At 40.9% G+C, this 25,886-nt stretch overlaps 1 protein-coding gene across 1 annotated transcript; it reads left to right on the plus strand.

Annotated features, from left to right (window-relative positions):
• Positions 1 to 3,048: 3,048 nt before the first annotated feature.
• LOC114685707 (rho GTPase-activating protein 11A-like) lies at positions 3,049 to 7,249 on the plus strand. The gene has a single exon (XM_037197875.1). It carries the CDS (start codon positions 3,595 to 3,597, stop codon positions 6,601 to 6,603), a length of 3,009 nt encoding a protein of 1,002 aa, XP_037053770.1. The 5' UTR covers positions 3,049 to 3,594; the 3' UTR covers positions 6,604 to 7,249.
• Positions 7,250 to 25,886: the final 18,637 nt, after the last annotated feature.

A 25,886-nucleotide genomic window follows, 5' to 3' on the forward strand; every position in this document is an offset into this window, starting at 1 on the left:
TGATAAATTTTCTCCACAGCAGCTTGTTTAGCACCTCTGGCAACATAAATATTGTCCAACAGAGAGGAAGCTTTCAGCTCAATTGCAGCTTGATTTATGTCCTGTATTCAAAGTTATTGTGTCTTCACCTTAGAGTCTAGAAGTCTCCTATTTCATTTTCTTGTCTAATTGATTTCATTAGGACTTCTAGTACTGTTATAAATTATTATAGCAGAGCTATGCATGTTTGCCTTATTCTTGGCCTCACAGGAAAAGCTTTGAAGTTTTCATTATTGGGTATGATGATAACAATAGGTTTATCACACATGATATTTATTGTCTAGATAACTTCCTTCTATACCTAAATGGTTAGGTGTTTACATTTTGAAAGACTGATAAATTTTAGGCAAATGTGAGTAAAGAGATGGCTAGTCAAAGAATATACAATGTAACCTACAGGGATTGTGATAGGTATGAGTGAGTTCTTTAATTTGATTGTCATTACTGTTCCTCCTAATCCTCTCTCTATATGAAATCACAACATTTACCTTGTACTTATAATATTGTCAAATGTGCCAAGCCCCAACCCTGGAACCTTCATGACACTGTGAACATATAGCATGCATCAGGGAATTCTTATTCAGAATCCCCGGTGCAATGCACTGCTTCCGATGTAGTTACAGATGTAGTTACAAACCCATTTCACTAACCATTCTCAGAATAACTTGCCTCTTATTGTTTTTACAACAAATAGTAAGACTTGGGATTCCTGCTGCCATGGTTACCTGGCAGCTCTTCTGAAACGCCACTGAATTCAGTGCCTGACCACACTTTGTTATCCCTTCCCAGGAGTATTATCAGGGCGATAGTTACTTTTAGGGATGTGAGTTAGGAATTACTTCCAAGAGAATGAATGGCCATATCACAGAAGAAAATTCACATCCATGCTCCCTCTAATGATGGAACTTTGGCTTGTGTTGGTGACCTAATTTTTCCTCTAAAGTGAATTGTGTACACAAAATGCTAGTCCAGTTTCATGTGCTACAGCAGGAAAACTTTTCATTTGGGGAAAAAGAATGAAAAATTAAAGAAGTTCAGGAGGCTTCAACACTATAGCCTTTTTGTACTACAAATAACTATTTCATCACTTAAAATAGTTTAATTAAGGTAGGTAAGTATTGTAACTGCTGTAATTTTAGGGTCCCATGCTGGTAAGTTTTTTTTCTGCTTCTTGCAGGCTCTGTTTTAGTGTATGTGTTGACTGGCAGTGATAGGAGCATGACCTTGATTGTTTTGCATTGGGTACACAATGCTTCAGCAGGTAGCCAGTTATGGCACCATTAAAACTCAATAATCCATCTGCCTCCAGTGTTGAGTAAACACTCAGCTTGCTCATAAATTTCATCTGATGCTTTCAGTTCACTTCTCTAGAAGTGAAGATTCCTCACTGGTTCTTCTGGATACAGAATAATTTTTCTCCTCCCACTTTTTTTTGTGTGTTTGTTTTTGAGATGGGGTTTCTTGGTATAGCCCTGGCTGTTGGAGAATTCCCTCTGTAGACCAGATTCTCCTCTGCCTCACAAGTGCTGGGATTAAATGTGTGCACCACCATTGCCACACCCAACTGAATGGACAACCTTTTAACTTTTACCAAGCCATATATTTGGCTGTGTCATTGTTTACCTTGCATATTTTATGATTTTACTTGGATATGTCCAATGGAACCTTTTAATGTGTGAAACACTTCTTAATTTACAACAATGTATTAAAATGAGCAGTGAGAAAAAACACTTCTTTTTGTAACAAAAATACATTTTTTGTTACAAAAAAAGACCTCAGAAGTACTATTTTACTTTGACATCAAAGCTCTATTCCTCTTTAGCAGAAGGAGTCAGGCCTCCAGGGTAAATTTGAAGCCCTGGATGGCTGCAGTTTACTTTAAGGTCAGTAAAGAAATATGCTTCTAGCATGGGACTTTCTTTGGCTTCTGTTCTGATTGAGACTCAAGAATGAAATAAGCAATTAGACTCTGAGTCTCAGGACTGAGACATGTCCCTGCCCTGACACTTGTTCTTATCTTCCTACTCTTGTTTGAGAATAGCCCTTGCCCCTTGTCTACCCAGTTGTGAAGATAATGTTAAGCACCTCCTCAGAAAAGCCTGGAGACAGCTCCCTTGTTCCCCATAGTCCTCTGCCAGAGTATTTCAACTAGCCCCTTACAGCAGAGAGTGTCAATTGATTCTCAAGCATGGGAAACAAAGGTTTCTACATCCAAACAGAAACCTGTAAGGTTATCCTCCCCTTCAGGTACCTCAGCTGAGCAAGCAAAACTGGGATGTCTCAGCCAGATGCTGGGTTTGTGCTCAAGTAAATCCAAAACAGAGCCCTTTCCCAGGAATGTGTTTGAATGAGAGGCCAGCAACCCAGCAAACTCTATGAAACTGACTTCACTTAGACCCAGCCTGCCAGAGGAGGGTGCAGGTTCTTGCTATTTTTTATAGACACCTTCCCTGGGTAGGTAGAAACATTCCCTACCTGGACTGTAACTGCACAAGATGTAGCTTAAAATACTCAGAGACTGGTCCTCGATCCTTCTCCAGCAGTGGGTTCCAACAGTGGCCCAAGTTTCATATCCCAAATCTCTGAATTTATAGAAAAAATTTTAAGGGATAGATTGGGAACTTCATTGTGCATATAGACCTCAGTTCTGAGCAAGAAACAAGAATGAAGAGGATGTTAACATAAACTAACAAAACTCATTAGAATCTGTGGGATGGTCTGTATGTCAAATGTGTGCTCTGATTGGTCAATAAATAAAACACTGATTGGCCAGTGGCCAGGAAGGAAGTATAGGCGGGACAAGGAGAGAGGAGAATTCTGGGAAGTGGAAGGCAGAGGAAAAAGTCACTGCTAGCTGCTGCCATGACAAGTAGCACGTGAAGATGCCAGTAAGCTACGAGCCACATGGCAAGATATAGATTTATAAAAATGGATTAACTTAAGTTATAAGAACAGTTAGCGGTGCCGGGAAGGTGGGGCGGAGGCATGAACCGAGCCACTAAGCGTTAGCGGGCGGGGGGCCGCAGGCAGGCTGATGGGCTAAGGGAGAGGCAGCGTGTGAGACGGGGTGACGGCAGGGACCAGCCCGGGCGGGGACCGGGACTGGAGCGGGGGGATCCCTGAGCAGCCGGCTGGCCCGGCTGGAGGGACGGGGTTAAGGTTGCGGTTCCATCTCAAAGATCTGAGCAGTCAAGGCCATCCTGCGTGGAAGAGGACAGGTGGAAGTGTCCGGAAGCGTGAGCAACCAGCAGCAGGCGTGGGTCCCAGGAAACGGAAGAGTGAAGGAAAAAGGGAGGTGTGTGTAAGTAGCTGACAGGGCCGAGTGACCCGGAAAGAAGGTCGGTGGAAGTGAAACGAGTGAAGTGTGGCCGGAGAGAAGAAGGTCTGTGGAAGTGGATAGAGAATCGAAGGAAAGCGGTGGAAGTGGCCGGGGCCTGGGGCCGAAAGGCAGCGGAGCCGAGCTCAAGCCTGAAGGTGTTTGGAAATTGGAAGACTTGGTGGCAAACGAAAGTCAGGACCCGGAGTCGGCCTCGGCGAGTGGGAGACGTGTTCGGGATGTGGGATCAGAGGTTGGTCAGATTGGCCCTGCTGCAGCAGCTTCGGGCTGTCTATGGCATTAAAGTCAAGGGTGGCCGCGGCCAGTGTGATCGCAGGAGACACGAAACTGCAGCTACGGAAATAAGGGGTAAGATATTTGGAGTTCCTTTTAATTCATTGCCTCATTCAGTTGTTCCAGAATATGGACACATTCCAAGCTTTCTTGTTGATGCATGCACATCTTTGGAAGAGCATATTCATACAGAAGGGCTTTTTAGGAAGTCAGGATCTGTTATCCGTCTAAAGGCACTAAAGAGTAAGCTGGACCATGGTGAAGCCTGCCTGTCTTCTGCACTTCCCTGTGATGTTGCAGGTCTGCTTAAGCAGTTCTTCCGGGAACTGCCAGAGCCTGTGCTCCCGGCTGATCTGCATGAAGCTCTGTTCAAAGCACAACAGTTAGGGGCAGAGGAGAAGAATCAAGCTACATTGTTGCTGTCCTGTCTGGTGGCCAATCCTACAGCTGATATATTAAGATACTTCTTTAACTTTCTCAAGAATGTTTCTCTTAGGGCGAGTGAGAATAAAATGGACAGCAGCAATCTAGCAGTAATATTTGCACCAAATCTTCTTCAGACAAGTGAAGGCCATGAGAAGATGTCTGCTAACACAGAGAAAAAGCTACGATTGCAGGCAGCAGTAGTACAGACTCTTATTGATTGTGCATCGGATATTGGACGTGTGCCAGATTTTATTCTGGAAAAGATACCAGCCATGTTAGGTATTGATGGTCTCTGTACTACTCCATCCCTGGAAGGCTTTGAAGAAGGAGAATATGAAACTCCTGGTGAATGTAAGAGAAAAAGAAGACAAAGTGTTGGAGATTTTGTTAATGGAGCACTAAATAGACTTAAATCTAGCAGAACACCCTCTGTTACACCTCAACAAGATAGAACTGCCCAGGCCTCTGGATCACCATTGATTCTCACACCAAGTGTTAAGCGAAAACTGCCAGGAGAGTCTTCTCATGCCTTCTCAAGTAAGAAAAGGAAGTCCATCAAACACAACTTGAACTTTGAGCTGTTGCCAAGTCATCTCTTCAGCAGCAATTCTACACCAGTATCAGTTCACTTTGATACGAGCCCAGATGGGTCATCGCAGAGTTCACTCTCTCCCATCGCCATGAGTGGAAACCACTTGATCAGTACAGACCTAAGGCGAAGTAAAAGAACTGCGAGCAAAAAAGTTTACAGGGTAGAGTCAGGAAAAGCAGGCTGTTTCTCTCCTAAAGTCAGTCGTAAAGAAAAGGTCCGAAGATCTCTTCGCCTGAAATTTAGCCTGGGAAAAAACAGAGACTCGAATGGATGTTCTGTCATCAATAGATATGAAAATGTTGGTCGACGACTAGCGAATCAACAGAGTCTAAAAAATAGGATTGAATCTGTAAAAACAGGCCTGCTTTTTAGCCCAGATATTGATGAAAGATTGCTAAAGAAAGATGCAGAAAAGACGAGGAAATCTGAGGAACACTTACTAACTCCAGATGGACTGGATGGAGCAGGGTCCAGGATATCTTGGACAGAACCCAGCAATTCAAGTTTTCAAGACATGGGTGCAAGCGGAGCTTCTCCAGTAATGAGCAATCTTGAGGTGAAGAGCTTTTCTTTGGAGCCGGACAATACTGTTGACAACTCACCACTTGTGTCCTGTGAACTCAGACCTTCCACCTTGCACAGTCAACCTGACAGCAGTGTGCTGGGGAGTTCCCTTAGTGGAGATGAAAGTAACCTGACCTCCGAGACCCTGCTAAAGATTCAGAAAGCGTTTTCCGAGGCTGGGAGTGATCTTCATACACTGATACATCGTGGGCAGTCCTCAGTCACAGACACAGGGGAAGAAAGTGAAGCCAGCGATGCGACTGTGAGAGAACCAAAGGGAAATGATGGGGACTGCATTGGGGAAGATGGGGACTGTGTTCCAGAAAGAGATTCCTCATCGTGTCCAAGTCCAACATTGGGCAGAGAAGCAAGCGTAGAATCTTACTCAACTCAGATGAAGCGGGGACATGAAGAAGACATCCAGTCAGAAGTGCCAAAAGCTGACTTGATCCTGCAAGAATTCCCCAGTCAGGAGCAAACGAAGGGACCGCAGTCCCCAAGGAACCAACTAAATGCTCAGCCAGCGGGGAATGAGGCCGTGGTGGAGCAGAACTCCATGGCGTGTGAAGCCGCTGGGGAAGCTGAGGCTCACTCTTCTTTAGAGCAGAGTGCATGCAGTGTGCTAGTCCCTTCAAAACCTCAGCCCCAGAGACTGGCTAAGCAGCGATCACCGGTGGGAAAATGCGATAATGCGGTTCCTGGAGGTTTACAAATGACGGAGCATGGCAAGGTTTCTGATCACATACAGTGGTTTAATAAACTTTCTCTAAATGAAGCAAACAGAACAAAAGTGAAGTCACCTCTGAAATTTCAGCGTACTCCTGTCCGTCAGTCTGTCAGAAGAATTAATTCTTTGTTGGAGTATGGCAGGCAGCCTGTGAGGCAGAAGTTGGCATTCTTTGGTGATGCAGCTTCTCCTCTGGTAAAATCAGTGAGCTGTGATGGTGCTCTTCCCTCATGTGTAGAAAGTACATCGAAAGATTCCTCTGTTTCATGTGCTAAATTAGGTCCCGAAGCACAGAAGTCTACGTCATGTGATAAGTCAAATGATGCAGTTTCAAAATCAAGCGTTGAATTAACTTCTAAATCTTTCTCAAAAGTTAAGAGACATCCAGATCCTGTGCATGCTTCTCTTGGAACTACTAGACTTTGTAAACAGGAGAGCAAATCTGATGGCCAAATTAAGTTTCCCTTGGATGATCTCACTAATCATGATAGATTAAAATTTGCTGTAAATAATAATACAGCCTTTCCTCCTGGAATAAAAAACAGAGTTCTTAGGAAACCATCAGAAAAAGAAAGGGTCTGGTACAAGGGTTCTCCCAAAATCCTATTGGAAAGACTCAACTCCTACCAACGAGTAAGCCTGTAGACTTGTAAATGACAAATGTCTTACTTGGCATCAGTGTTTATAAAGTTAGCAGTTGGAGGGATGGTTTGCAGGGTAATTGTGTGCTAGTGTGTAGCTAAGGATGCTTGTTAAGCAGCTTTTCTCTGAAGCAGTCTCACTGCTGGCTGGAAGAATTTGGATTTTCATACTTGCACATAGAGCTGTTTTGTTTTTCTTTATTACTGAAGCATTTAAACTTCATTGTGATTTCTTGAAGCAAAGGTTATAATTAACTTTTAAAAAAACCTGTTGGCTAGATTTATTTAAAAGAGGGACAGGTTTTTGGTTTGCATGCCTGATAGGAAGTTGTGCTTGGTTTTGGTTATTTCTCCAAGTCCATTACAAATCTACCACATTAAGGGAATGGTTTGCCCTGCCAATCTTATGTCTTGAGTTATATTCGTGTCTGTTGTCTTGACCTAACTCCTCAGAAGTCTGCTAGTACTTATTCCTGTTTGGGGCAGAGGAAAATTTTTAATCAAGGTTTTTTTTTCCTATGAAGGTGGTTGATTTTAGAATTTGAATTGCTAATGTACCTCTGTACATTTTACTTAGATAAATATCTGATAGTCTTATCCTCTGTTTAAATCTTATTTATTTAGCGTACACATTAAAAATAACTTCTGGAAAAAAAAAAAAAAAAAAAAAAAAAAAAAAAAGAACAGTTAGCAAGAAGCCTGCCATGGCCATACAGTTTGTAAGCAATATAAGTCTCTGTGTTTACTTGGTTGGGTCTGAGTGGTTGTGGGACTGGCGGGTTACAGAGATTTGTCCTGACTGTGGGCCAGGCAGGAAATCTCTAGTCACAAATGGTACCCAACATGTTGGCAAGCGTTTCCACCTAAAACGTGAGAAAAAGTTTCTAAAATGGAGCTAAAAATAGTTCCTAATTGTTTCTATCAAGTTAGTGGCAGCCTGCATGTTTGAGCTACTATGGCAGGTTCCTGGCACGCATGCTTGACCTGCAGTGTGGCGGGAATGAGGCCTCTGTAAGTGGCACATTAAGCTGCATGGTGGATTTAGCCTTTGCTAATACAAAACAAAAAGAGGTTTCTGGGCTACACGCTGCTTTGGTAGAAGCATAGACCTACTATTTCTGAGAGTTGATGGCTCCCAGAGCTGGCAGAAAACATACCACCGCCATGTTGGGAAGCTTAAGTGGGTGCAGCCAGCAGCCACAATGCCATTTCAGTATTAGAATGCTGCAGTTTAAAGCAATAGGCTCAAAGTAATATAAAAAAATAAGCCATGTAAAGATGGCCACCACACAGAGAATCTGGATTATGTTCTCTTTGATATTCATAACTGAAGAAAAACATTTGATTATAAAAGCGGTTGCGTTATGGCAAAATGTATATTTTAAAGGTACCTTGACTTCAAAATTTGGATGTAAGGATATGTTGCTTTGGAAAGAAGGCTCTGCTTTTGTTTCCACAGAAAGCAAGAGGCTATCTGGATTTGTTCCGGATTAAAATAGATCAGGTTTGACCAGCCAAGACCCCCTGAATGGTCTCCAATAACACCATGGTCCAGATGATCCAACATCCAGAACCGTTTCAAGGCAACTGGCTCAGATGATACACCCTCATGGACTACTCCATAATCCTAAAATTTTCTTTGTGTCCCCATAAGATACAGCACCCCCATCCAGCAGGAAGTGGTAAGAGAAGCTATGCCCAAATTCCCAAATATACCAAGCTGGTTTTGGAGATGTGTAAAAGTTAAAACCTTCCTTTTAAAAAAGAAGGGGGGAGTGCTGTGGGATGGTCTGTATGTCAAATGTGTGCTCTGATTGGTCAATAAATAAAACACTGATTGGCCAGTGGCCAGGACAAGGACAAGAGGAGAATTCTGGGAAGTGGAAGGCAGAGGAGAGAGTCGCTGCCAGCTGCTGCTATGACAAGCAGCATGTGCAGATGCCAGTAAGCCACAAGCCATACAGTTTGTAAGCAATATAAGTCTTTGTGTTTACTTGGTTGGGTCTGAGTGGCTGTGGGATTGGTGTGTGACAGAGATTTGTCCTGACTGTGGGCCAAGCAAGAAATCTCAAGCTACAAGCTGTAGCTTAAAAAACTCAGAGAACTGGTCCTCCATCCTTCTCCATCAGTGGGTTCCAACAGTGGCCCAAGTTTCATATCCCAAATCTCTCAATTTATAGAAAAACTTTTAAGAGATAGATTGGGGACTGCACTGTGCATATAGACCTCATTTCTAAGCAAAAAGCTAGAGTGAAGATGTTAACATAAACTAACAAAACTCATTAGTGTCTGGCAAGGAGCAGGTCGATCTCCTTCCCTCTGCTTCACATGGGGTTCCACTGCACCCCATATGGCCGGGATTTTCCCCATATGAGATTGGGTTTGGAAGATCTGTTTTTCTGGTTCAGAGGCCAGCAGCTTGCAGAACTCTCTAACCATTCCTTTCTCATCACTACAGGCTCTCCAGTCTTCCATAAAGGTTATTTATTCATCATATAATACAAGAGAGTCAGCCTACTGGTAAGTCCACAGGTCCACTACCAGTTTCCTTTTGTTCAAGACTGGTGAATTATCTGGGTCAGAATAGCCAAAGTGATTCTGGAAGCAACTTGAAAAGGAAAGGACCCTACATGGGGATTCTCTCTACTCCTATGGCTGTGGTAATATCTGGCATTACACCATAGATCCACCACACACAGGTAAAGAATGTGAAAGTCATAGATGCTGCCATCAAATGGACTGTCTTCCAGACTATGGACCCATTTTTATTAAGTTTCATTGGTGCCAAGTCCTTCCATTCCCTGTCTCTCTACCACCTATGAGTCTTATGTTTTGTCATAGTCTAACTCCCTCTACCTTCAGGTCTGAACCAGGGAGTTAAGGAAGACAAATACAGGAAATGTATTAGCTAATGTGACTACAGACCAGCAAGTTATATTTATCTTTACCTTTTCTCACTGATGCGTACTTCAAGTATCTGGTTTTATAAGAAAAAGAGAAGCTGTGAAAGTTTATATTTTGAAATTTAAACAAAGAATTTACAATTCTATGCATATCCTTCAACTGGTCTCTCTTGTTGCCAAGAACAAGGGATTTTTCCATTGCACAAAACTGTGTAGTGAAGAGGATTCCTGGATACACACAATTAAATGTAGAAAGAGAAAAATGTAACCCAACAGCCATAAAATTAAAGATCTGTGAAAAGGTTTTGCACCCTGATAAGCCTCTCTGCTGATGCAGCAATCCAAATCAGAGCATACCAGACCAAATTAGAATAAGTTTCAGTTTAATGGTTTAAGTGTTCCCAGATGATTCTCCAGCCTCCTCAGAGAGGAGACAGGGACCGAAAAACCATGTTTCTGTTTTGGGGGGGCAGTTTAAATACCCTGAGGAAGTGGTCTTGCATATATTTTGGGGGAGAAGACATGTTTGGTGGGACTTTCTTGGGGGCAGGCTCTGGGAAGAGAGGTGGAAGCCCATGAGAACATTCCAGACTCTTTGAGTATATAGATCTCAGTATGCCAGGGCCTGAGTTGGAGCTTCTACCAGAACAATCTGAAATTTCATTAAGAAATATTTTGTTCTTTGGGAAACAGGGAAGACCTGGAAAATCAGACTCCATGATATAGGAATGGGCCCTCAGGATAAATTTACTGTACAGAAGAAACCAGCCTTCCCAGATGTCCACAGACCTTTGGGTCCTTACAAATATCTATCCATGCCGCAACCCTATCCAACTGTCCCCTCCAAAGCCCTTTATACTCCTGGAACCAGAATCCCATCTCCCACTGTCCAGAAAGCTGAGGGATCCCCATCCCTATTTTCCACTCTTAATTATTTCCAGGCAGAAGTTGGCCAGATTGTTGGTTATGCTTAGATACCTCAGCCCCTGTACTACAAAGGGATGGGAACTAACCTGGCTGTCAGCCCATTGACTGACAAAATTCATTGTGACTGGTGGCATCCCAAATTAACATTAGAGGACTTGACAGCGGGCTCTAACTTCTCTAATACCCAAAACCTTTAACCTAGATGCTCCCCTGTATCCTAATGTCTACTATTCGTCTTTGCAGGTTCACTCATGTGGATAACAGCAATATTTCTGGGCTCCTGGTATGACTTGGTGGGCATTTACTAATGATTTGACTAAGTGCTTCTTCTGATGCTTTCTGAACTGAGAAAAAACCCCTCTCCCCCTTTTTGCATCTTAGTATACATTCCACCCCATGTATATGTATTTAATGGGGAAGAAGGGAAATACATTTAGATACTGAACTACAGAGAGAGGTGGTGGGGAGAGGGAAGGAGGAATTGAGGGAGGGAAGGAGGGAGGGAGGGAGGGAGGGAGGGAGAGAGAGAGAGAGAGAGAGAGAGAGAGAGAGAGAGAGAGAGCTGTCCTCAGACCTGGTTTGTACAGGCATAGCCAGCTCATTAGCTTTTATCATGGGAGATAAAAACTTTTTAAAAAACTAAGTAGATAGGTTGATCAGGACCTAGAGTTATTGAAAAATTCCATTTCTGAATTAAAACACGTTAGATTCCTTTATGGAAATGGTCCTACAAAATAGGATTTACTTCTCAGTAGATAAGGAAGATTTTGTATGGCTTTGAAAAAAACCCATTGTTTCTACACAAAGAGATCAGAACTGATTTAAAAATTCTTTCCATGGTTGGGGAAAAACTGAAAAGAGACAAGGACATTAATTAGATATTTGGTACCGGTCTTCTTCTTTTGGGCCCCCTCACTAACCACTCTGCTATCAGTACTTGCAGGGCCCTGCATCTTAAACTGTATCATCAATTTTGTATCAGCTCAGTAAAATTAATGGTCCTTAGGATGAACTGTACCTCTTTAGAGCATATGTGTCCATGATTTGACTCATCTACTTAGACTAGTGGGCAAAACAACAGGCCGCAACACCTTAGCACAACTGACTCCATGAAGGAAGTACCTTTCAGGCCCTAAAGTTGAGCACATAGAAAGCACCACCTGCCAAAACAAAACCAGGCCTAATCCATCAAAGTTCATGGTTCTGGGAAACTCTATAAAACCTTGCTTTTGGGCTTCTGTAGTTATGCTTCCAACTTACTATTCTTACTGCCTGTGGTGTGTGAACCCAGGATAGGTTTCTTGTGTTTAAAACTCACCCTAAGAAATTCTTGGGGCTACACTTGGTCCTAAACACCCAATGTAGTCACATTCTGGTTATTAAAAGTCTATTAGCTTAAACCTATATCTAAATAATCTTCTCTGGTGGATACTCCACACAAATCTCTTCAGGATAAGTTATGTATCTGATTTAAGCACTCATAGGATTGCACATAGTGGTCTGGGTGCTTGGTTGAGTTTTTTGGCTCTGACTTGGTGTTATTTATTTCTGAGAGGGTGAAGGAGCCATGAGCTGAAACAACTCTGCCTGTTCCTACTGATACATCCTTGGGGGACAGAGCTCTGCTGTAAGTGGAGGAGCAGAATAATAATTTTTTGGTCACTGGAGAGAAAGGTCAGGCAAAGATATGTAGAATATGTCAGATGTGAACACCCAGAAACTAGGATAGAATCTTGGAGATTTTCTATTGATGCATGGATTCTCTTTGGTGAAAACTTTTCTCTAACCTCTGTTGAAAGGCTCTTCTTAGGAGGGAATTTTTGTTCTGAAACTCTCTAATGGAGGGGATCTTTCTCCTGAACTTCCTCCCCTTCAATGCCATCTTCTCTTAGTTAGAGCATACTACAGCTATTGTCTGTAAGCACAACTTGGAGTCTTTAAAAAAGATCGGCATATTCCACAGGTTAAAGAAAATTTGGACATGGGGAATAACTAGGAATGTTCAAATTTGCTTAATGAACAGCTCAAATTGATGGGTAGTTTATAATTAAGACTTTCCCCTGGGGCCACTTTTTATTTTTTACTCAAGGGTTTTGAGACCATACACTGGTTGACTAAAAGTCTAAAGCTCCCTTCTTAAGCACCTAAAGGCCAAACTTGCTTCCAGGAGGCAAGCCAGTGGGGAACCTTCAGGAATCTTGGAGGATTCCATCTGTTTGTAAAGATTAATGGAGGATTGCCCAAACTTCCTCCTCTTAGACTAGCATCAGTAGAGTGTATTCTAGCCATGAGATGGTCATTGTTATGCCCAGATCTCGGGCAACCCCAAAAGACCACCACAGAGAATGAGTCCCGTATGTAAAAGCAAAGAGCCTTTATTTTCAAGCTCAGAGCTTGGGCTCTGTCCAACACAGCAGTGAGAGCAGAGAGCCCAGAGCCCAGGCAGGGTGTGGATTTTTATTCTAGCAGAGGTTGGGTGAGGGGATTTCCTGATTAGCTGACATTTGTCTGGTATGGGGAATGTTTGGAATGTTAGGTATTTCCTCTTAGATGTCGACCCCATGGGTGGGGTCAGCTTATGGCTTATCATGGGTCCAGGTGTTGCCTGTCAGAAGCTGTATCTGGGCCTCTAAGCCTGTCATAACAGCTGTGTGGTCAAACTGTTTTGCTTCCCCCACCAGTCATCAGGACACAAACTCCACAGGTCTTGTTCCAGTGTGATTTATGATTTTGTGCCTGAAGTTTTATTTGCTAATTCTAATTTTTATTTTCACACTAGATATCATACTAAAAGTATAATTAGTTTCTAGCCTTATACTTAGGACAGATCAAGTTTATAAGCTGTGCATTCTAAGAGATGTCTGAATTTGTTTTCTTTGTTAAGAATATTTTTATTCATTTTACATACCAACCACAGATTTCCCCTCTCATCCCTTCTCCCTCACCCCCCAGCCTTGCCTTCCCCAGCTCATCCCCCAGTTCTCTTCTCCAAAATGGCAGGCATTCCGTGGGGAGTCAGTACAGCCTGGTGCATTCAGTTGAGGCAGGTCCAAGCCCCTTCCCCTGTGTCAAGGCTGTGCAAGGTGTCCTACCATAGGTAGGGGGCTCCAAAAAGAAAGCTCATGCACCAGGGATGGATCCTGATCCTACTGCCAAAGGGACCCCTTAAACAGACCAAGCTACACAACTGTCTCACTTATGTAGAAGACCTAGTCCAGACCCATGCAGGCTCCATAGCTGTTGGTCTAAATTTCATGAGTTCCCACTAGCTTTGTTTGGTTGTCTCTGTAGGTTTCCCTATCATGATCTTGATGCCCCTTACTCATAGAATCCCTCTTCCCTCTCTTTGACTGGACTCCCATAGCTTGGCCTGGTGCTTAATGTGGATCTCCGCATCTGCTTCCATCAGTTACCAGATGTAGGCTCTATGATGACAGTTATAGCATTCTCCAATCTGATTACTGTGGTAAGCCAATTCAGGTACCTTCTCCAGGAATTACTCAAATATTCCATGTGGATATTCAACTGTGAAGCCAAACAACTCAGAACTAACCAGAAGTTTAATCCAAATCCCCTCAATCAAACAACAAATATGAATGGCTCAGTAACTACATCATATGTAAATACCCTTAATTCACTAACTGTAAGCCAGATTAATGAACTGTATCAAAATTAAGGTTCAACTGAATTTTTTCATTAAGAAACGACATAACTACAAAAGACATCCAAAAACTAAGAGTAAAGATTATCAAATGTGTAGGACTTTTTGTCTCATAACATCTAAAAGTTTATTTCTGCAAATGTTAATATGTGATCATTATGTGGTACCAGCAACTCAGCAGCAAATTTATAAGTATTTTACAAAAGACTAGAGTGCAAACATGACTGTATGAAGTCTTAGGTTATAGTAGAGGTTATTGTCTGTGCAGTTGGTGACAGAGAGCTTCAGTCATGAAGTCTTCACACTTTGCCTCAAAATCCTAAGTTTTATCTATAAGTGTACTAATGAAAACTTGTTTATATTATGCCCCTTCATGTCTGTAGGGCAGAAGTGACTTTAGTCTCAAACAACTTAGGGAGATAAACTGCTGAAGAAAATTTGGAAGGATATTCAAGGCATAGGAACAAGAGTGGACAATATGAAGAGGAGTCTGATCATGCAGGAACTGGGAAATATTATACTGGGTGAGATAGCCCATGCACCATGTCCTCTTTCATATGCACAGCCTAGATTCTGACTTTTTCATTTAGGTTGCAATTCTTGATTCATGTTTTAATTAGCAGTTTCTTTAAAGATCTGGAAGCTAGAATGGACATAGGAGAGGGGCTATAGATCAAGGTCTTAATACAAACTGTGGATATTAGAACATATGAAAGTAGAGGGGGGACTACAGGGAGGATGGATTTAAAGTGCTGTGAGTACGTGCAGATGGAAGAATAGTGTGTGTATTGTGTAACTCGACTCCTGGTGAGACATACAAAATATCTGCTGACTCATGAATGTAGACAGAATTTTTCCTATGTCCCACAGCTGCTCAGTCCAAAATAAACATTCAGAGGTTTAGTATTAATTCCAAACTTTTGGTCTATGGCTTAGTCTTACTGCAAACTAGCTCTTTTATCTTAAATTAATCCACTTCTATTCATCTATGTATCTCCACGTGTCTTATGGCTTTACCTGTTTTCCAGTACATCTTGCTCCCCCAGCATCCCTCAGTGTCTCCCCTGACTCTGCCTTCCTTCTTTCTCACTGAATCTGTGCTTGTATTTCCTGCCTGACTATACCCTGCCTTGCCATAGGCCAGAGCAGCTCCTTTATTAACCAATGGTAGTAACACATATTCACAGCCTACAGAAAAACCACCCCACAGCCCTTTCCCTTTTTTGTCTAATCAAAAAGGAAGATTTTCATTCTAACATAGCAAAATTACATATAGTGAAACAGTTATCAAACAAGAATTGAAGTTACAATATCTAGTCTATTTGTATTTGGCAAAATTAAAGAAAATACTCTAACATCTGTCCTATTTTTGTGAGTCTAGAGTTTTTATATCTAATTAACCTTTTGTCATAACTAAGGAAAACTATAACTATCTAATCTTCAACTCCATCAAAGACCTCAGAAGGATATAATATTACCTAAGTAACTTCTAAAATTCTAGTAATGACAGAGACATTTGGCTGCCTGGACAGTCACCCAAAGTTCCTCTGTAACTTTGGGTGTCTTTCTTTAGCCTACAAGTCTATAGTCTCTCGCATACTTTTTGGTGAAGCAGAAAATTTGAAGGACTGTTTTTTACCTATTTTGGCAAAGTTCATCAGTTGTTTTTCTCTGTGTCCTGCAGGATGTCTGGCAGTTTCCTTTGCAAAGCAGGAACCTGAAGAATCATCCCACCTTGTTTTGGCAAAGTTCAGTGGTCACTTTCCTATGGGTCTTGCATGTCAGTTTATATAACATACTGTCAAGCAGTTCAGGCAAGAGCAGTTTCCTGCCCAAATGGCTAACCTTTTCTATATTGTAAGCAAAATCCATAATGAGTTTCTTTGATGCCCATCATCCTCTTTGAAGCAATTGGTGCTTCCAGGAGCAGATGTCTCTCACTGTACAGAGAAGTCTTAAGTTCTTTAAATATTTAAAATTCCATATTCTGTAGTTTTTGAAGTGTTTGAAGACTATCTATCCAATTAAAATATTTTCTGTATATCTAGAAAATTTAACTAACATGACTATAAGTTTGATTATCATAGATGGCTAATTATTAATCTGTATTTCTTAATTATACATTACAATTTAAATGAGTTGCATAAATATAATACCTTAAGAGTAGAAATATACATATAGTATAACAAAATTGACTTTAAATTTGTATCAATAAACCAAAATCCATATCAATGTAAAGTATTTTGAGTTTGACACTTATTTTTTGGATCAAAGTAGAATCAATAATCTATTTTTTTTATCATTTCTATATCATATCCCTCTTTTTCTTTAGAAAGAGCTGGTGTTTGTAATCAACCCTCTTTAAATAAAAACTAACATTTATTAAAAATATTTTGGGAATTTGGGTGTAGCTTTTGATACTACTTTCTGCTGATTGGGGGTGCTGGGGGTCCTCAGAAAATTAGAATTATGGTTAAATCTTTACTATAGTAGTCTGTGAGGCTGCATCATCTTAGCCAGTTGCCTTGAAGCTCTTCTGGATGTTGGATCATCTGGGCCATAGATCCCATTGGAGACCTCTCAGGGGCTCTTCCTTGATGGAACCATATTAAACTAGAAGGATTCCATAGCTTCTAATCTTCTATGGAAACAAAATCAGAACCTCTTTTCCAAAGCAACATATTCTTAGACCCAAATTTTGAAGTCAAGGTACTTTTAAAATATATGTTTGTTTAACTTAGCAGCCCCATAATAAAAAATCCCCCTGCAAAAAATCCCAAAGACAACACAATAATATATAGTATCCAGATTATCTGTGTATTTTCCATTTATATATGGCTTATTTTTTTATTACTTTATTTTTTTTAAGGAGTAAAGTCACAGCCCTAGCTGCTGGCTCCACCCTGCTGGGTCAGGAGTAATAACCAGTGGCAAACAAAAGTACAGAAAACCCCAGAGCCCAACATGGAAGAAAAGTGGTTTTATTGGTGTCACTTATATGAACAGAAATGACTCAAAATCATATGTATCACCAATAGAATAGGTGACTGTTCATGGTAGCTGGAATGTTTTAGTATACTACACAGCCTGAAGGCAATTTAATCAATGGAAGATGTCCTTTCCAGGTTAGCCAGTTGATCTGACCCTCTTCTAGGCAGCTTGGTTGGTCATTATATCTTCTTTATAATTCAGCAGTCTGTTTCTTTCAGGGTGCACAGTCTAAGCCTTTTTTATGCAGCTCAGTTTGTCTGACAGTGTTTCTCAGCAGTTCTTAAAGTTGTATATGCTTGAGGAGGAAGGAGCCTACTGATTCTGTTCAGTTTCCAGTTATTCCTGAAGCTGTTTTGAGTTGTTTCCTTCCTCAGCTTAAAGAGCTTCCCTACATGGTGGAATGTTTCCCCTCACTTTAAAGCAGATTGTTTACCTTCCAGTAAATGTCCTCTATATTAATGTCTTCCATTACATAGAAAGTTTAGAAATGTTTGTTTTCCTGTTTTTTGATATTTTCTTTTCTGAAAATAGATGTTTCTTCATACAATATACTCAGATTATGCAGATGGAATTTTCTGTCTTGCCTTGTTCTGCAGCCATTCAGTCCCAAACACACAGAGAGGGTTATATTAATTATAAACTGTTTGGCCTATTATTCAGGCATATAACTAACTAGCTCTTATGCTTTAATTAACCCATAATTCTTGTCTATGTTTAGCCATGTGGCTTGGTACCTTTTCTCAGTCCAACATTCTCATCTTACTTCCTCTGTGTCTGGCTGGTGACTCTGTCTCTGTCTCTCCTCCTCCCAGTCTTCTCCTAGTCTGGCCACCCTGCCTACACTTCCTGCCTGGCTACTGGCAAATCAACATTTTCTTAAACCAATAAGAATAACAAATCTTTACAGTATGCAAGAACATTATCCCACAGCAAGAGTATAGTTTCACTTCCTGTTATTCCTGCCATTTCCTCCCTACCTTCCCTCCCATACAGATCCAAACTCTTCCTGTTTCTTCTCAGAAAACAAAGAAGCATCTAAGATAATAATGAAATAAAATAAATCAAATATAAACAAATTGATATATGATAAACAAACAGAGATAAGGAAAAGAGCCTGAGATGAGGTATAAGAAACATATATGGACACAAACACCTAATTATTTTCATACTCAGGGATCCCATAAAAATACAAAGCCAAAACCTATATTAAATATGAATTGGATCTCTGGGTAGAAAAAAAAACCCAGACCCAACATTATGAAGCAAGGAACCTCTAAAAATTATGCTGATTGATTTTGCCTTTTTTGTTGACCATCTATGGCTGGGCATGTAACCTATCATTGAGTCATTGTTTCCCTAGCGAGACTCCCTTAGGGGAAACTAGTTTTTCATTTGCATGTAGTTATCTATTACAGTTAGCCTCTGGATTAGGGATGGGTACATTTGTCTCTTTCTTCTACTTTCAGCTCTAGGACCCTATCAGGTGCAAACCCATGTAAGACCTGTGCTTGCTACCATAGTATCTTGAATTCATATATATGCCAGTTCTGCTATACTTAGCCTTGTTTCCTTGCTGTTTCTTCCCAATTATCCTGAATATTACACTATGTCTGCCTTCTCTTCAGTAGGGTTCCATGAGCCCTGGGGTGGCAGGATTTTATGAAGATAGCCCTTTTAAGCATGAGTGTTCCAAGATCTTTTTCTCTTTGCATATGTTTGGCTGTGGTTTACTGTATTTTTTTAATCTGCTGTGGTTAGAAGTTTCTCAAAAGATGGCCGAGCAAAGCACTGATCTAGAATATAGCAGAATATCATTAGGAGTCATTTATTGCTATATTCCTTCGGCACAATAATAATATTTGGTTTTCCCCTAGGTCCATGATATGTTCTCAGGATCATGATCACCTAAACAGCACTCATTTCATGGAGTAGGACTTAAATCAGATATGGTTGGCTCCTCCCAGCAGCTTTGTTATCTTGAAGAAAGGACATCACTCTAGATGGAAAATTTGTAGCTGGAATGCTGTTTGCCTTTCTCCTTTTGTAGTGCACAGAGGACCTTCCAGTACAAAGAACACTAGCCAGTAGGAATTGTCTCTCTTCACCTTTTAATTAATGTATATAAGGTTTTTTCAACCTTATTGATTTTCTCAATCAAAGTTTCATCAACTGTTTCTATTCTACTAATCTCATGCCTGTTTGATTATTTCTTCTTGTCTACTCTTTTAGGTGTTATTTCTCCTCTTTATTTTGGGGTTTTTCAGGTGTGTTGTTAAGTTATTCCTATGAGATCTTTCCGATTTTTTATGTAGGCATTTAGTGCTATGAATTTGCCTCATTAAATTGCCTTCATTGTATGCTATATGTTTAGATATGTTGTGTATTCATTTTCACTTAATTCTAGAAAGCCTTCAATTTCTTTCTTTTTTTCTTGCTTGATTCATTTATCATTAAGTAGTTAGTTCAGTTTCCATGACTTCATAAGCTTTCTTTTGTTTCTGTTTTTTTTTTTTTTTTTTTTTTTTTTTTTTTTTTTTTTTTTTTTTTTTTTTTGATTTTTTGAGACAGGGTTTCTCTGTGTAGCTTTGCGCCTTTCCTGGAGCTCACTTGGTAGCCCAGGCTGGCCTCGAACTCACAGAGATCCACCTGGCTCTGCCTCCCGAGTGCTGGGATTAAAGGCGTGCGCCACCAACGCCCGGCCCTTGTTTCTGTTTTTGATATCCAGCTTTAATCCATAGCACTCAGATAGAATGTAGGAGATTATTTCAGTTTTCTTGTTATTTGTCAAGACTTGTTTTGTATATGGTCACATGGTCATTTTTGTGTGTGTTTGGGTAAAATATTCTGTAAATATCTGTTAGTTCCATTTGGTTTATAATATGAGTTAGCGCTAACATTTCTTTCGAGTTTTTGTCAGGATGAGCTGTCTATTTGTGAGAATGGGGTATTGAAGTCTCACACCTTCAGTATGTGAGGATCAATATGTGATTTAAACCATAGTAGTTTTTCTTTTATTAGTACAAGTGTTTGGTGTATAGCAGTTAAGACTTTCAGTGTCCTCTTGATGGAATTTTTCCTTTGATGAGTGTGTATTATCTTTATATATCTCTTCTTATTGATTTTGGTTTAAAGTCTGTTTTGTGTGATATTAACATGTTTACACCAGTTTACTTCTTAATATCCCTTTCAATTCTTTTTCCTGAGATGATGTCTATCCTGAGGTTAAAGTGTGTTTCTTGGATGCAACGAAGAATGGATCCAGTTTTTGTGTCCATTCTGTTATTCTGTGTATTTTATTTGCAGAATTAAGATCATTGATGTTCAGAGGTATCTTTTTCTCCTTCTATTGTAATGTAAAGTTTTGCTGGATATAATAGTCTGGACTGGCATCTTTGGTCTCTTTGAGTCAATAGAGTATCTGTTCAACCCCTTCTGGATTTTAAAATGTCCATTCAGAAGTCAAGTATTCCTCTAAAAGGTCCACTATGGTATGTTACCTAGGCTGAAATGCACTCCCTTTGCAATAGTCTCTTTCAGTACTCTCCCTTTCCATCCCACCACTGTTGTTCAAATCTTAAATGGTCTTATAATAAAAAACCCAGTACCAGATAGTGGGATTAAAAGCTGAAAGATCAGAGAAGCAGAAGAAGCCACAGCGACCTATTACCTCACCAATTATAAGAGTCCTCTGACTGAAATCCTCTGAGGCTTCACCTGAAAGGGTCTCAGCTGAACTGCTTTAGTTCTTGTTTCCTCACATCTTATATACCTTTGTCAGGCCTGCTGTCACTTTCTGGGATTAAAGGTGTGTGCCACAACTGCCTGGCTCTGTTTCCAGTGTGGCCTTGAACTCTCAGAGATCCAGACAGATCTCTGCCTCCCAAGTGATAGGATTAAGGGTGTGTGCCACCACTGTCTGGCCTCTATATCTAATCTGGTGGAAGGCTCTATCCTCTGATCCTCAAGAAAGCTTTATTAAGGTACATAATATATCACCCCCAATTTCATTGCTTGTGTTCTCATTCCCACCTGCCCTCAGGACACTCATAAAATCTCTTCTATTTCCCCTTTCTAGCATAATCAAGTGACCCCCCATGAAAGACATCCCACAGCACTAGGTAACTAGTACACTGTGAATATGTGTTGCTCTGATTGGTTGATAAATAAAGCTGCATTGGCCTATGGCAGGGCAGGATGGAGCCAGGCAGGAAAATACAAGGGAGATAATGAAAGAAGAAAGGCAGAGGCAGAGGAGATGCAAACCCGCCATCCAGGGAACAGCATGTAATGGCATACAGGCAAAGCTACAGAACATGTGCCAATATATGGATTAAAAGAAATGGGCTGAGTTTAGTTATAAGAGCTAGCTAGCAAGAAAATTGAGCCATAGGCCATGGACATGCAATTCCTAATTGATATAAGCCTCTGTGTGTTTACTTGGGTCTGAGTGGCTGCACAACTGTGCAGGACATAGGAAAACTTCCAGCTACATTTGGCACTCACTGTTGGGCACTGATCCACAGAGAACTAAGAAAGCCTAAAGATTCTGAATGCACAGAAACAGAACCATACTAGACTTCCTTAAAATCTCATGCCAGCAGCAGAGCAGACTCATCTCCTGACAGCTACCTGCAAGATGGAGCTGCTCACCGGCCAACATGAGCTAAGCAGCATGGTGGATTCCTGCCATGGTACAAAATGGCTTCTCCAAGTGGCACAGCATGGTGTGTGATGGATATAGCTTTGCTAATAAAGACCAAAAAGAAAAAGAAAAAAGGAAAAGTTTCTGGGTTACATGCTCCTTGATGGAGGCATAGACCCACTGCCTCCCAGAGTCGGCTGAGAGCATGGCTCCCAGATCTGGCCGTGAATTACCTCTGCTGTGTTGGGAAGCAGAGGTGGGCAGAGTCAACAGCCAAGGCTGCTGCTTCTGTCCTGGCCATGCTGCAGTGTAAAGCAGTGATCGAAAAATGATTCCAGAAACACAGTAAGAGCAGATTCAGATGGAACAAAACTCTGAAGAGTTTACACTGTGTGTAAAAATGTATGTAGGCTTGGAAGAGAGAGGAAAAGGAGTATATGCAGTTATAAAAAATAGTTTTTAAAAATAAAGTCTTTAAAGAGACAATAAGAATAATATAAAAGTTAGTCCATGTAAAGGTGGAAGTCACACAGAGTCTGGATTATACTGTCTTTGGGATTTTTAACTGGAGAAAGACATTAGATTGTAAAGGATGCCAAGTAAAACATATATATATATGTATATGTATATGTATATGTATATGTATATGTATATGTATATGTATATGTATATGTATGAATGTATATAGTACCTTGACTTCAAAATTTGGATCTAAAGATATGTTGCTTTGGAAAGAAGACTCTAATTTTGTTTCCACAGGAAGCAAGAGGCTATGGATTTGTTCCAGGTTAAGATGGATCAGATTTGATCAAGCCAGACCTCCTGAACCATAACAGATGGTACCTATCAACTAAGGTTATAGCCGGTCTTACCAGGATTTGAACATAATCTCTGCTGTGGGATGTTCTGTATGCTGTGAATGTGTTGCTCTGATTGGTTAATAAATAAAGTGCTGATTGGCCAGTAGCCAGGCAGGAAGTATAGGTAGGACAAAGAGAGAGGAGGATTTTGGGAAGTGGAAGGCTGAGTCAGGAGATGCTGCCAACGCTGCCATGATAAGCAGCATGTAAAGATACCAATAAGCCATGATCTACATGGCAAAGTATAGATTAATAGAAATGGGTTAATTTAAGAAGCCTGCCATGGCCATACAGTTTATAAGTAATATAAGTCTCTGTGTGTTTACTTGGCTGCGGGACTGGCGGATGAGAGAGATTTGTCCTGACTGTGGGCCAGGCAGAACAAGGAAATCTTCAGCTACAAATCTTGAATTTTCTTCAGGATCCCCATTAGACTACCAGCACCCACAGTCAGCAGGAAGTAGCCTAGAAAACTATGCCCACATTCTCAAAAACTGGATTATGGATATTTGTCTTTGTTTAGAGATTGTTTACAAATTGGTTTTAGTAATAGTCAATATGTTTCTAAAAGAAAAAAGGAGGATAGGATATAGATATGATAGGATGAAAGAGTAGGTTATTGAATATACTTTTAAAGAGCAACAACTTGTTTAAAAATGTTTTACATTGCTATGGATTTTAGTTTATTGATACAAATTTAAAGTTAATTTTGCTAGACTGTATGTATATTTCTCCTCTTGTTTAAGGTATTATGTTTGTGCAGCTCATTTGAAATTGTAATGTATCATTAATGTAGGGAAACGGGGCTGGCTAGAGAAACCCACCCTGACCCTGGAGCCCAAAATTAGGGAAGGATGGCTCAGATAAAGCCAGTGAGTGAAACACAGTTTATCTCATATCAGAGCCAACTCTGCCTCTGTCCAGATGACTTGTGAAATCAATCAAACACAGAGCAGGACAGCAGAATCCTGGCCCTAGGGCCCAGGACCAGGGAAAAAAACACAGCCTGTGTTTGGGACCTGGGCCAGAGAAATGAACCAAGGAAACATGCCCTGACTCTGAAACCAATACCAAAGAAACACTCTGGGCCCCTAGAATCAGAGTCAGTGAACTAAATGTGCCCTGGCCTTAGAGGTAGTGACAGAAAGCTAAGTAAGGCCAGTGAGAGAAACACAGTTAAGCTCAGATCAGAGTCATCTCTGCCCCTGTCCAGCTGACTTGTGAAAACAACCAATCACAGAGCAGGATATTAATCCTGGCCCTAGGGCCCAGGACCAGGGAAAGAAACACAGCCTGTGTTTGGGACCTGAGCCAGAGAAATGAACACTTTATCCCCAAACCCAGAACCAAGGAAATATGCCCTGACTCTGAGACTAGTACCAAAATATCACTCGGCCCCTAGAATCAGAGCCAGTGAAAGTAAGGCCAGTGAAAGAAACACAGTTTGGCCCTGAAATCAGGGCCATCTCTGCCCCTTTCTCACAAGACTGGCCAATCCCTGGGCAGAAAATAAACTAACCAATCACAAGTTGACTCTGCCCCTTAGACATCCTATATAAACTGCCCTGCCCGGTCAGTTATGAGCTGTTCTCTACACCCTGGTAGAGGCAGCTACTTTTCTGGATTCCTTCCCAAATAAACCTTTTTCTCAAAAGAGTATTGGTTGAAGACCTTCATTGACAGTTGAACAGAAGAACCTTGTTGGGACGTCCCATAGTGGACTGAGCGAGAAACAGCTGGTAACACTGAGCCAGAGATTGTGGCTCTCCAGGAGAGGAGCAGGATTGCTGTGTCCTGTGAAGAAACCATCCCTCATCATACCATCATACCAGGTATATCCTGACCTTCCTGAAGAGTCAGAATACCCTGACTTTCCTGAAGAGTCAGGATACCCTTCCTTGCTGAAGCAGTTCCAGCCCTGACTCTCCCAAGAAGTCAGAAAACCTTCCTTTCCAAGGTTGGGCTGTTTCTTTGCAGTCTCAGCCATCAGAGCTCTGTTAAACAGCTCCAGTTGTCCAGGACACCTTCAGGGCAGAGTTTTTGTCCTAAGTAGCTCTGAGGTTTCCAGGATACCTCTCCCTCTAGGGCTGAACTATCTCTAGTTCAGCCATCACTGCTGTGCTAAACAGCTCCAGGTGTCCAGGACACCTTCAGGACAAAGCTCTTGTTCTAAGTAGCTCTGAGGTGTCTGGCATACCTCACCCTCTAGGGCTGAACTGTCTCCTCACAGTTTCAGCCATCAGTTTACTAACATTTGGTGCCAAAACCTGGGACACCAAACCCAGAGCTTTTGCAGTTTACTAACGATTAAGAAATAAAGATTAATAGTTAATCATCTATAATAATCAAACTCATCATCATGTTAGTTAAGTTTTCTAGGTATACATAGATATATGTTTACTTAAGTAAAATATCTTTCTGAAGTCTTTGACACAGTTGAAGACTAGATAGTTATAATTATAGTTTTTCTTAGTTATGATTAAAGATAAATTAGATATGAAACTTCAGACTCACAAATATAGAATATATGATAGATTATTTTCTTTAGTTTTGCAAAATACAAATAGACTAGATATTGTAACTGTAATTCTTGCTTGTTAACTGTTTTATTTATTTATTTGTTTGTTTATTTATTTATTTATTTATTTAGGTTTTCTCTGTGTAGTTTTGGTGCCTGTCCTGGATGTCACTCTGTAGACCAGGGTGGCCTTGAAATCACAGAGATCCACCTGACTCTGCCTCCCGAGTGCTGGGATTAAAGGCATGCACCACCACTGCCCAGCAATAACTGTTCTATTATATGTACTTTTACTATGTTAAAGTTAAATCCTTCCTTTTTGATTAGATAGAAAGGAAAGTGCAGTGGGATGACTTTCTGTACACCCTGAATGTGTGTTGCTCTGATTGGTTGATAAATAAAGCTACATTGGCCTATGGCAGGGCAGAATGGAGCCAGGCAGGAAAATACAAGGGAGATAATGAAAGAAGAAAGGCAGAGGCAGAGAAGATGCAATCCCACCATCCAGGGAACAGCATGTAATGGCATTCAGGTAAATCCACAGAACATGTGGCAATATATAGATTAATAGAAATGGGCTGAGCTTAGTTATAAGAGCTAGCTAGCAAGAAAATTGAGCCATAGGCCATGGACATGCAATTCCTAATTGATATAAGCCTCTGTGTGTTTACTTGGGTCTGAGCAGCTGCAGAGCCAGGTGGGACACAGGAAAACTTCAGCTACAACCTAGACTCTCTGGGTCTGTGGATTGTGGCATAGTTATTTTTTATTTTATGACTTATATC

The sequence above is a fragment of the Peromyscus leucopus genome, chromosome 22 (assembly GCF_004664715.2).
Source record: "Peromyscus leucopus breed LL Stock chromosome 22, UCI_PerLeu_2.1, whole genome shotgun sequence".
Taxonomy (NCBI): domain Eukaryota; kingdom Metazoa; phylum Chordata; class Mammalia; order Rodentia; family Cricetidae; genus Peromyscus; species Peromyscus leucopus.